The sequence below is a fragment of the Phalangium opilio genome, unplaced genomic scaffold (genome assembly GCF_054372755.1).
Source record: "Phalangium opilio isolate 3A_F unplaced genomic scaffold, DU_Popi_V2 ptg000528l_1, whole genome shotgun sequence".
Taxonomy (NCBI): domain Eukaryota; kingdom Metazoa; phylum Arthropoda; class Arachnida; order Opiliones; family Phalangiidae; genus Phalangium; species Phalangium opilio.
In genome coordinates, this window is record NW_028324242.1 from 214,005 (window position 1) to 227,139 (window position 13,135).

At 36.9% G+C, this 13,135-nt stretch overlaps 1 protein-coding gene across 1 annotated transcript in view; it reads right to left on the reverse strand.

Annotated features, from left to right (window-relative positions):
* Nucleotides 1–1,172: 1,172 nt before the first annotated feature.
* The window catches only part of kat80 (katanin p80), a 44,395-nt gene continuing 32,432 nt past the window's right edge, over nucleotides 1,173–13,135 (reverse strand). The window contains exons 18-19 of the mRNA XM_089861945.1: nucleotides 7,887–8,003; nucleotides 1,173–3,085 (exon numbers count right to left, since the gene is read on the reverse strand). Coding sequence (XP_089718071.1) covers nucleotides 2,953–3,085; nucleotides 7,887–8,003 — 250 coding nt within the window. The 3' untranslated portion in view covers nucleotides 1,173–2,952. The remainder of the gene's footprint in view (nucleotides 3,086–7,886; nucleotides 8,004–13,135) is intronic.

Consider the following 13,135-nt stretch of genomic DNA (forward strand, 5'->3'; position numbering starts at 1 on the left):
TAAAAAATTATTTTACCTTTGGCTCAAGAGATCAAGCAAAATATCGAACTAGTTTTTGAGCGCCTTAGTTCGCTAAAGCCAAGGCGCTAAAGATGTATACCAAGCCATACTAATCCGTCAGCTCATTATTTGTGCTAGACCGTGAAAATATCAAATCTGACTTTAAAGGATAGGTTTATTATGAATATCTATTCAATTCGTGTCCATTTATATACGAGTGTAAGAAAAACTTTCAGGGAAGCTAGGTCGCTCAGGTTTTTGGGTCCTGGGGTCCCCGTATCTTTGGGGGTTTACGGTGCACTTCTGACAGGAGGGGAAAGGTAAAGTAGCGTATAAAAGGAGCGTATCACCATAGCCTTTTCAATTGAAGCGTAATAATAGCGCTCGGATATAGAAGGTCATACATTTTAGTTGGCATTACAGAAGTTGTCAACGCTACCGGATTGAGACGTCGTTCAGTTAAAGCTAAAGCCAGGTTCTTTCAGTTAAAGGAATTTGAGCTCAGGGTTTAAGATAATGCTTTTAAGTCTAAGGTATTGGACAGGGGAAATTCAGATAGCTCAAAAACCCGTGACTTTGCAAAAGGATTTTAGATTTTTGCACAAAGGTTAAATTCTAGAGAAAATCTTATACATTTATCTCGTAAATTGAAGGATTAAGGGATTGGGGACAATTATTTAACCTTTTTTTGTGAGTTATCACTCGTGATAACTATCATTTAAAGGGTTTATATCAAGTAATATTCAAATATCAACTGATACTAAAAGATTTTCCAAGATTTTTTGTGATTATGTACCGGTGCTGTTGACAGCTACATACTGAAACTACATCGCAATTCTAGCCACGAATGTTCCGACATTAAATCCAAAAGATCTTAATAATAATAAAAATTAACTTACCAATTTAAACACCGTTTAGTCCTCCAAAATGCGTTGATTCCTTTCGTTCCAGGCGACGTTGTAACTTTCAGAAATTACGTTCGAGCTTATTAGAAACGAACTCGACTATACCGCGGCCCAAACGCGACTAGTGACTCATCATAAAAAATAGGCCAAAAATAGACGTAGCGATTAAAACACGAGACGGCGTAAAATTGTCCTGGAACAAAGAGCTAAATTTATATTAAAAACTGAACCCTATTAATAATAAAATAAATAAATAAACTTTTCAAATCATTTTTCTTCAAATTTTAATTTATTAATGAAAGAATCAATGTTCATTTCTTAATTTTGGTATTTTTTTTAAAAAAAACCGACAGTTGGCGCGACAATTCGTATAATTTCGGACGCGCATTGATATTTGACAAATTGAAAATAATAATAATAAAAACAGACAAAATGTTAACGTTGGGAATTTGTTTTATTTTAAATAACCAAACGTTGATATTAGTTAATAAATTAAAAAGGTATTTCATACTGATTAATTTTAATTTTCATTCTCTCTCTAAACATAATTGACCACGATATTTTTTTTGTTAGTTCATATTTTAATTAATACTCGAGAGAAAATTTGGTCACACTCGATCGACTTAGGCCTATATTTAGTTAATTTTATATTTTATAAAACGAAAGTTTCTTTACATCATTTGATATCACAATTAGTGATAACTCCAACGAGGGTTAATTAAATTTAGGTTGGCAGTAGAGTGATCAGCAGCACGCTATTAATATCATGTACCTTAAAAATATTTTTATCCTTACGTAATTCGTGAGCAAGAAACTACAATATTTACAATTGTTTTTATTTATTCATTTGTTTGTTTGGGTTAGATTTCTAGCGAGATCGAGTTATTATGACATGATGATTTTGGGAAGGGGTTACGTAGGTATAAAGCGTATTACATTTTGTTTTTTTAAGTATGACTTCACACGTAGTTTTTTTTGAACTTGGTGTTATATTTATTATTGCACGAAACGGTTCGCGAAAATTAATATTTATTTTAAAAAAATGGCATTAATTTAAAATATGGCGATTAAAAACAATATTTGGGGGGAAATTATTTTAATCGTAAAAGAAATTAAAAGGAGGTAAAAAAAAAAAAAAATCAGACACTAAACAATAAATTAATTACAAAATAAAACATTCTATTGGCACGTAAACAAGCGTGCATTACGAGCCTCAATTTTTATTATAATTTTGAAATCAGATTAAAAATAATTAGAGAAATTACTTCAAATTAATTATTTCGTATTTTTGAATTTAATGGTTTAAAACGTAGGCGGACAAAGTCGTCGGCTAAAATGTATCACGACATAATACGTCATTAACCTAAGCCCATAATTCCTCGCGAAATTACACGATTAAAGTTATCATTGTTCCATTACCAGATCACTATTTTTACGAAATAGTCGTAACTCGCGCCCTAAATTGGGTCCATTTCCTATAAAGTACGATTACGAGGGACCCAACTTGGGGAATGGATTCGTAAAAACAGACTAGAGAAATTTGGAAATCGCGTCATTATTGCTTATACAATTTGGAATTATTACTTTTGGCGAGATGTTTTGAACAGATCCATCTTTGTTTAATTAACCATTAAATTCACGGGCTAATCTCAATTTTAATTACACACTTAAAGAGAGAATTTTAACGATGTTGTAATAGAAGAAAGCTATAGGATTTTGTTTGGCAAAATTGCCTATCATAAGGCCCTAGTTAAACACCGCGAAGTCACCAATTACAGTCATTTAGCTTGGTCCCAATTCAATATGAAAAAACACCAGATGGACGGCCGCATTTGAAACACGTTTATTAATTTTGTTATAGGCTCAGATCGTAGTCTAATATTTTGTTTTATCACCTTCTTTAACTTTGAATTTTAGGCACTGAATTATTTTATTTATTTATTTTTGGTTAGTATTAGTGATTGGAGACGGGTAATTGTCGAACAACACCAGGAAAGAGGACGAGTCTATTAGTGGCAAACCTTTTTAAAGGTCGCTTCAATAAAGGTCATTCAAACGCTTGCATCAAAATATGGAGCTCTCGGAAACTTTGACCAAGTTTACCTTGCATGGTCTGACGTTTCAATAGAAAAGCTCTTATGGACAGCAGTTGATTATAACAACTCATACATTTATTGTACCTGAAATAATTAAACAATCAAGAAAAACATTGTGAGAATTGTGTACAAACGCCATGTAGACGGGTACCAGGGTTGCCACGGAATTTTCAGAACCAAATTCCCTGACTTTTCCAGGTTTTCCCTGACCTTTTTAGGCCGAAAGTGTAAATGTTTACAGTACGTTTTAAGTGCTTATAATTAAATAAACTCTCTACATTAAGTTTTCCAATGTATTTGTTGCACCAAAATGATTATGAAACATTTTAACCATAAATAATAGTCTGAGAGGTTTTTAGAGACCATTTACTTCATAAAAACAATTCTAGACATTTTTAAGGATTGCTCTAGAGTGTTCTGTGTTAAAAGAGGGTGAGGAGAAACTTTCATTACTCTTTCAATAAAGACTTATCTCCAGAAATTTTACCAACTAAAATCAAATTCCCTGACTTTTCCAGGTTTTCCCTGATCCGTGCGGCAACCCTGGGTACTTTTACGGCCCTATAAAAATATCTATTTAGTCTAGCCGATGTTTAAAAACTATAGAACCATTATTAAAAACAACCACTATGGGGCTAGCCACTTGGGGACGGTTTGAAACTTGACCTTGGTTTTTTGGCTAAGCTTTTTTTGGTAAGCCCCATATACATACCGTTTGTAAGTGCTAGTTTGGGCGGCGAAGTGAAAATACCGAAAAAAAAAGTGAAAAACCGATCTATAATAGTCGACGGTAGGGGGAGCTTTGGGTTAATTGTAGGGTACTAACAAGTACGGGGATGATTAATCAAAATATTCTTCGGTTATTTCCGATATCTATCAATAAATTTGTGTTTCTTCCCCTTCGCCCGCTAAAGCTAAAAGCTTAAACCCGCGTTGCTGGTTCTTCGAAACTAGAAAGGTCTCGAGGCAGGGCAACGTAGATAGCCAGTTGAACCACAAATTCCAGGTCCCGGCCCTACGTTTTGGGCCAAAGTTTTTTTCTTTTAAATATAAGGTACCAAGAGACGCGCGCGCGCGTTCAAAAAAAAAATGTTTGGGCCCTTAAGCTACCAAAATACGTCTCTGGCATTCGTGAAACATTTTTCTTTTTTACCCCCGAAAAATACGACATTAAAAATATTGACTACCTACCCATAAGAAAAAAAAATATCTGATTTAGAAACAAAACGTGATTGCGGTACTGATTGCCGATGCTGGTGATCTCGAGAAGGGGATCGCCGAGACTAAGAAGACTTAAAGGCCGACTTCCAGCAGCGAAAAGGGTTCTAGCGAACTGAAAACCGAGCATCGAGACAAACAATGAAGCGACCGTGCCGATTTTCGAAGCCCCGCTGGGGTAAAAGTTGGAAGGGTTCTCGCTAACTGAAAGCCGTGCAATGTGGTTGGTTCTAGCGAACTGAAGATGAACAATAGAAATCCTTTACAAATTATATCCTCTCGAATTTTTGCTTTCCCCTGAAGGAAATTCTCTATTGTGTATCTTCAGTTCGCTAGAACCACATAGCACGGCTTTCAGTTAGCTAGAACCCTTCCATCTTTTACCCCCCAGCGGGGATTCGAAAATCAGCACGGTCGCTCAGTCCATTGTTAGTCTCGATGGTCGGTTTTCAGTTCGCTAGAACTCTTTTCGCTGCTGGAAGTCGGCCTTTAAGTACAAGAAAAAAGGTCTAGCGGATGTTCGGGTTACGAGATCCCCATGGGCTAAGCCGCTATAATTGTTTTGAAACAGATATGACGGAATTTTTGACAACTCACAAAAACGTGCTAAGAAAAAAAAAAACACATCTTTGGTATTTTTACTATCAGTTGAGTTATACTGCTAATTGTACCAGTACGACAAATCAAATGATCACTAAATTTGCCCAAGGGAGCTTCTTAGAAATAAATTAAATTAAAATAACTAAATAAGACAACAGACAACGGACAGATTGCTTCTCTGTCACAGACAGAAGCTCATTTCTAGAAGTAACGGTTGTCTATTACTATTTTCATAAGTTCAAATTAAACTACTTCATATTATACGAACCTTTCAATTATTAGTAAACGAAATTCACCGTTCATTGTACCCATATGCAAATAACAATAAGTGGACTTCATCCGTGGCCCCGATATGTTTAACCGCGTGTTTAGTAGCAATTGTTTTCACCCCTAATAAGCGGTATTCTTCTATATTTATTATACAATTAGTTATTAGAGGGAGGTAGTTATTATTTGGGTATCAGATAGCGAGCAAGCATGCATCTTCCCGTACACTTTTTCTCGCTTGGTTTAACAGTATGATTAACCAGCCCGAGGGTTAAAAGAACTACCAGTTAAGCGACCCATCGTTGAATTGAAATCCATTTAAATATGTCGTATTGTGGATAGACTAGAACCGAGAGGGTAGGAACACCCAAAAGTACATAGATATACTTTTAGTACACCTAAGTGTTTACGTTTGACATGTAGGGTTCGAGTTCGGATCCAGCCGTCTGGTTCGTAGCTCCTCGGGCCGCTACCGAAGTTCCGCTCTCTTACAAATGGAGATTCACTCCTAATTATGTAGATGACTATGTTTATTATATTAAGCTCTAAAAGGGCCACGTAACCCGCGTTGTCGGCTCGTGTTCCTCTTTTTACCTTTCGGTTGTAAGTATCTCAAGCGTAACGCGCCGCCACTAACGGAAACATAAATATGTTGTCCGAATGAAATTGAAGATGGCCTAATCATTGTTTTAACATTTTGTAAACGAGGGATGCGCATGGGCAAAACGGATTCGACCAATTCCATTCTTTTATGGTAATTACATTACAGGCTACAGGGTTCATACAACTCATTTTTTGGAGGAATAACTAACAACGGGAGCATGTTTTTTGTTGTTGTTGAAACTTAACGCATTTCCCTGAATTTCACTTAAAATTATAAATTTGCCTAAATTTTTAGGGACAAAAATGGACATTTCATTTCACGATAAAAATATAAGGACCAAAATTTGGAAAGCATAGGTCTAGCTGACGCGATGAGTTTCAGTTTGACCGAAAGCTTAACGTCTTAGATTAACGCTTCATAATCAAAGATTGAAGTTATCTAATAAATTACGCGTTCTCAACTTCTATCCAATACTTTTTTTTCTGGGTATAATATCACCGTCGTTCACGCTTCAAATTTCCTTAATGGATAAACGATTACGCGTATTAAATGGCGTATTTCCGTTACACAACTATAATAAACAAGCGAAGCGTTAAAAATATTCTCGCTTTAATGTTTTCGACTAATTCAATTTCAAGATCGCGTTTTTATACATACAGATAGATATATAGATATAATCCCTACTATGATTTTTTACCCGTTCTCGTTCAAGCATGGAAGTTTGTGTTTCGTTTCGTGATTCTAAACTTCCTCTAAAAACCCCTGGCGAAAGCTTTGTTTTTTGAATCCAATATATGGATAGTGTCCGTTACACCTTACAATATATATAAAGTTAAAATTCTATCGAGTAAAATCGTTTACGATCACGCAAGAAACTATTGTCTTTCATCGGTGCCATACTCTTTGACGCAAACTAGCTGCCGTCACCTGCGATATGGCAGAATACGTAAACGGACACCGGCAATTAAATTTCTTTTTTTTTTTTGGCTATAACAAAAACGCGGATATAGTTCGAAATGATTCGATTCGATTCGCTTTGATAAAGTTATACCGTTAGGTTTATTTTTATTAAGGGTATAATTTCTTTATACATTTCCCACGCGTGTTCCAGCTGTTTGCAACGTTTTTATCGTACTTAAGGGGAGTCAATAGTCACTCACCTGTTTCGACTTATTATTTACTTTTTTTCATCTTCTATATATATATTTAATAATGCTATAGACAACTTGACTGTTTTAACAGGGTTGCCACGGAATTTTCAGAACCAAATTCCCCGACTTTTCCATGTTTTCCCTGACCTTTTTCTGAGATTTTTCCCCTGACCCTTTAGGCCAAGAGTGTAAATGTTTACAGCACGTTTTTAGTGCTTATAATTAAATAAACTCGATCTAAATTAAGTTTTCCAATGTATTTGTTGCACCAAAATGATTAAGAAATATTTTAACTATAAATAACAGCCTAAGAGATTTTTTGAAGGCATTTACTTCGTAAAAACAATTCTAGACAGCATTTTCAAGGATTGCTCTAGAGTTTTTTGTGTTAAGAAGAGAGGATGAGGAGAAACTTTCATTACTCTTTCAATAAAGACTTATCCCCAGAAATTTTACCCACTAAAATAAAATTCCCTGACTTTTCTGAAATTTTTATAATTCCCCGACACTTCCCCGACCTTTGTGGCCCATTTTTAAATTCCCTGACTATTCCAGGTTTTCCCTGACCCGTGGCAACCCTGTTCTAGAGCCATTATCCCCTCAACAATTTAAGAAATTAAAATGACTCGCAAATATTTATAATCCCGAAAAGTAAGCCTGAAAAATAAATATTCAAAAAGAAAGAAACGTTTGGGAAAATGGGGAGGGGGGGGGGTGGCTTTTCCCAAACAAGTTTTAAAAGAACGTCAACTCGGGCTAATTATCTTAATTGTCGAGAAATAGCCCCCGTAAAAAAATAATTGATATGGTATATAGAAGAAGAAGAAGAAGAAGAAGAAGTTTCCTTCCGTTTTAAGCATCGATATGATCAATAATAAAACATCCCGAGCGAGTTTATGGGAGGCAAAAAGGTTCTCAAGAAATTTTAACGGAGTGTCGATGCGAATATTAATAAAAACAGTCAAGGGGGGGGGTGAAAGGAGGAGGGGGTCCGTACCTGAGCGGATAATAGACTTAAAAATGCTAAAGAAAAACGTAGTCTTACCTTTCTTCTCTGGTGATATCAACGCCGACTCCAGGTGGAGCTGATATATTTGACTTTATCATGGAAGCGAAATTCTTCAAGATAACTTTTAGCGAGTTACAGCCCGCAGCCATGTACCTGTTAAGAGGGAAAGAAAAATTAAGAATAAATATTAAATTTCCCCATAGGTGTGAAACTTGATCCAGTAGTCTATTAAAGATAAGCGCTTAATCAGGGTTCATAAAGGGTTTTTGGAAAAGAGATTTTCCCGAGATTTCCAGGTGCAAGGCTACCTAGTAACTGCACTAATGGTTTGGTTCTAAGAAATTTCCCTGAATTTTTAAAAGTGAACAATTTATTTCCCTGACATTTCCTGAACATTGTTATTTCGAACTTTGCGGGGAGGGGGGCAAGGAAAAGGGGCTGGTAACTCAGTGTAATCGGTGTACGGGGCTGTACCTTTGACTGTACTAAAGCGATAACGCCCAATCTTTGCCTGACAGTGAATAGCCCCTCGCTATAGCCCGTTTAACCTTTGTCTAATATAAAATTTTATATAAAATGTTTGTTTCATACAAACAACATAGACAACAATAAACAACAAATCTTCAAAAAAATAAAGATTATATACTATTACGACTGCAAAAAAGATATATATCAAAGACAATTGGTCCAATTTATTGAACAATTCATCCCAATTTCCGAAATAACAGGGCTATTTCAAAAAAGAAAACTTATTTCATTGTTTCTTTTTCTTCAAAACTATAAGGTCACCAGTTCAGAGGGTGCAGCTAAACAGCAATCGTTATAGTTTAAAAGAAAAAAAAGCATCAAACACTAAGGTGCGGTTCCTCGAAGCATTTTGGGGTGAACATTTTATTTTTACAATTCCATAATTAGGGGTTTTTTGAAAACAGAAACGGTGAATATATAGCCTACCCAAATGCCACACCCCACTTGAATTCAAGAAGAAGAGGACCCATAAGGCACCAAGCAAGCGCGAGACGCATAATTTGGCTAAAATGGGTACCCGCTTAAACGCGCGTAAACGATTTGGCCCCCCGAATACCTACTTTCAACTTGAAATTCTCGAAAAACGTTTTGTACTAGAATTACAAGTTATTTTTATTTTAAATGCATAAACCGGTGTTTAGAGAGAGATTGTGGAATTACAATGAGTGCCCGCGGACTGAAACACTTATCTAAATAACGGTTATAAGTTCGATATGATATTTTTTTAAAATATACCTACAATCTTTCAATATTTATTAATATCTTTCCTAAACTACGAATATTATTTTGTCAAATCTTTTGAATTAAGGTTAGTAGAAATATTTAACAACTTTAATCAAATTGTTAAAAATTCCCTGACTTTTCTCCGACTATTACGGCCCATTTTGAAATTCCCCTACTTTACCACGTTTTCCCTGACTTTTGGAAACCCTAACCAATAATGTCACACCAAGAAGCGATATCTAGTTTATTAGGGAGAAGGTATAAATTCGCCTGCACATTTCCAGCTCTTTATCTCCAGTCCAAACAAACGTAGCCTGTCCGGACGAAGTTAATCCCCGCCGCCTCTAAATCACAACCAGCCAGCATCTCATTGGTTCTTGAAAACTCACGTCAGTGCGACGACGCGAATGAGGAAAATTATAGTCACATTTCGCGACTGAGGAGAGTGTAAGAGAAATAGCCCGGGCCTCCTTTTACGTCCCCCCCTTGTATTTTGAAAGGGGGACTGCAGGTCTATGGCGCGCGCGAATACTTAGGAATCTTATACCTTCTCCCTAATAAACTAGATATCACTTCTTGCTGTTACACAAAACATCGATACAAAATTCAGCATTTTCTCAAAAGTCGCTAAAGAAAATGTAATAATATTTTGGTCGATATAACAAGAGTGAAAAGGCCTAAAAAAGAAAGAAATCTTTTTCGTGGTCGTGGGTAAACGATCAAGGTCTTCGGCAAACGTTAAGATAATTATAGGACCGATAGCGATCATAAATCAGTCAGTACCCGTCCAGACTGCAGTTTTTGGTCAGAACATTCTCTCAAGCGAAGCGTAACAAGCAATAGCTTCTGGGAAAGACCTAACATCCACGATTTTCTCTTAAAATTTCTTTCCAAAGACCACATCCTAAATTACCAGTACAATTAAAGTTTACGATAATATTTCGTAAATAACAAAGAGAGGTAAGTTTTCTTCTTCTTCACACTTTCGGTTTTTTTTTTATTTTTTTTCTGAATACTAAAAATAAGTCGTTTATAGGTACTTCTAATCCATTGCAAGGGATTATAGCCCTACGTCTAAACTGACATTTATAACGATAATCCTTTAAAAGAGGAAAACCCTCGCTACCTGTAACCATTCAATAGTAATTTTCAGGGTTCATACAACTTTTGGAAAACAAATTTCCCCGAGATTTCCAGGCTTTTCCCCACATACTTCCCTGAATTTTCCAGGTTTTTCCCCTATATGGAGTATCCTATGGAGCAAACGTTAACGAAGGAAGGGGGGGGGGCAAATTGGACTATAACATACTCAAAGGACATCCCCGTATCTCTAGTAGAACCAGAGTTACGAGCCTCCTAAGTTTATTGTAATGCTATTCCTATGGAGGGGGTTGTTTGTTCACGTTTTGCTTAATTACTCGGCCCCTGTTTGTCGTAGCCCTAAGTTTTTAGTATGGTTGGATGGGGGGCAAAGAGTACTATAACATATCCAAAGGACATCCCCGTATCTCTAGTAGAACCAGAGTTACGAGCCTACTAAGTTTATTGTAATGCTATTCCTATGGAGGGGGTTGTTTGTTTACGTTTTGCTTAATTACTCGGCCCCTGTTTGTCGTAGCCCAAATGATTTAGTATGGTTGGATGGGGGACAAATTGGACTATAACATACTCAAAAGGCATTCCCGTATCTATAATAGAAAAAGAGTTATAGACCTTCAAAGTTCAGTGTTAAAAATCATAAGTAACATAATAACAATAAGTGAGACGATACCATAAGTTGACGAACATTTTCCTTAATTACTCGGCACCTGTTTGTCGTAGCCCTAAGTTTTTAGTATGGTTGGATGGGGGACAAATTGGACTATAACATACTCAAAGGGCATCCCCTTATCTCTAGTAGAACCAGAGTTATGAGCCCCTAAAGTTGGGTGTAATGCTATTCCTATGGAGGGGGTTGTTTGTTCACGTTTTGCTTAATTACTCGGCTCCTGTTTGACGCAAATTTCCCTGAATTTTATTAAAAATTCTAAATTTCCCCTCGGGATTTTGTCAACTATTTATTTCCCTGATTTTTCCACCAGGTTTTCCCCGTTTTCCAGGTTTGTATGAACCCTGCATTTTTCAGAAAAAAAAAACTACCCCACATAGACTATTCCATATTCCGCCTGTAGCGGTGCGCGCTTCTTAACTCGAGGGACATATAACCCAAGAAGGCGTAACCTAACCCCGCCCATGCGTGGTGCTATTTACTTACCTTTTTGAATTAACGAAACAGTCTATAACAAAACCATATCGAATTCGTCGGAGTGGGAAAATGGAGGCATGTAATATTTTCAATACATTTTCAATACAAAATAAAAATAACACTGTATATAAGCGCAAGGCATTATCGTGAAATAAAATCTTAAATAAGGCGAAAAAATAACAGCTCGCATTCTAGTATCCTTGCTTAGAAGAGCGAGACTGAAAATCACACTATATCCATTGAAAAATACAGAACCCGTAAGATTTATGATATCTACATCAAAAGGGGCACCCTTATAAGGGTCCCATGCCCATCCCGCGCCACGCAGGGTCCCCAAGCCACCCAAAAAATATCTATAAAGACGCCAAGCACAAAAGTCGTCTAGATGAATAACAATATGTCGGAGGTTATTCTAAAGGTGCCTTACTCCCCCCTACAAGGGGTTGGAATTCGTTTTAACGGCTATAGGAGGGGGGGGGGAGGCATGGGGGCACCCCCTAAATATGGACTTTTTCTCAATAGATACGGAACGGACCCCCATTATGTAGACGCAACGCGTTTCTGGCAGATTGCAAAAAATATATATTTCAGGCAGCCTTAACATCTCTATAATAATGAAATGATGTCCAGTGTTTGAAATAAGAAGTACGTTATTTCTGGGCCCGGGGGGGGGGAAAAGGGGGTATACAACGACAAGAGACGTGTCGGGACTTTCGCGCCAAAAAAATTACGGTAATAATAATAGAGTTTTTTTAAATGTATAAATATGAAAATTCTCAAATTTTAGCTAGCGCCGAGTGTAGCTAAAATTTTGACGTGAAAATAAAAACCTGACTTGAGTTGACAGGTTTAAGAGGGGTTTCTAATGTATATAATATTACCAGTGAAGGGACGTGTTGTCCATCAGAACGTAGAGACATTCTTATTATTACTTTTCGCGCCGCCATTTTAAAAGATGGCGGTGAATCGACCCCCCCCCAGGCCTATCTATATGACATAAGAAACGCGCGGACGTTATAGAGCTATATCAATTGAAGGGGGGAAACGTCACAGTTGGGCCTGCCAATAAACGGAGCCGGTTTTCACCCTCCCTCCGTGCGGGCCGCTGAAGAACTCTATGCTAAATTTCCCGCACAATATCAGGGCTCCCACAGAAATTTCTTAAAATAATAGCGAAAAAAGAGACCTTTCACGGTAAAAATAGGGTAAAATAAGGACCAAATTCTTGGAAATAGGAACCAAATAGAGACCAATTCAAAATCAAAATTAGATCTTTATTTGTACGGAAGTATCACAAAAAAAAGTTGGGAAACCAAAATAAACCTCTCCGAGCCAAGACGAATTTACTTTCTAAACACAGTTCCACCAGCCAATGAGAAAAACCGGAAACACATAGTTCAAATTGGCGAGATATTGCCAAGGTCATTTGTAAAGGTTATAGCGTTTAATAATTCCCTGTGGATCGGAGTGAGAATAGTTTTACTGTTGCAAAAATGTTTAGATGGAATATTAAAAACGGGAATTTTTGAAAATAGGGTGGTTTAGAGACCAAATGGCGATTTTAGGGTGGTTTAGAGACCTACCCAAAAAGTAGAGACTTTTAGGTATTTTAGAGACCAGATGGGAGCCCTGCAATATGCCGCCTAGGCGGGGACTGGCGAAACCCCGCCTCAAAAGCTCTCCTTTCCCCCCGAATTGAAATAGCTCTATTCCATAAACAAAACTTTCGTGTTACAATTCTGGCCGCCATTTTTCAAGATGGCGGCGGATTGGAAAATTATTTCTTAGT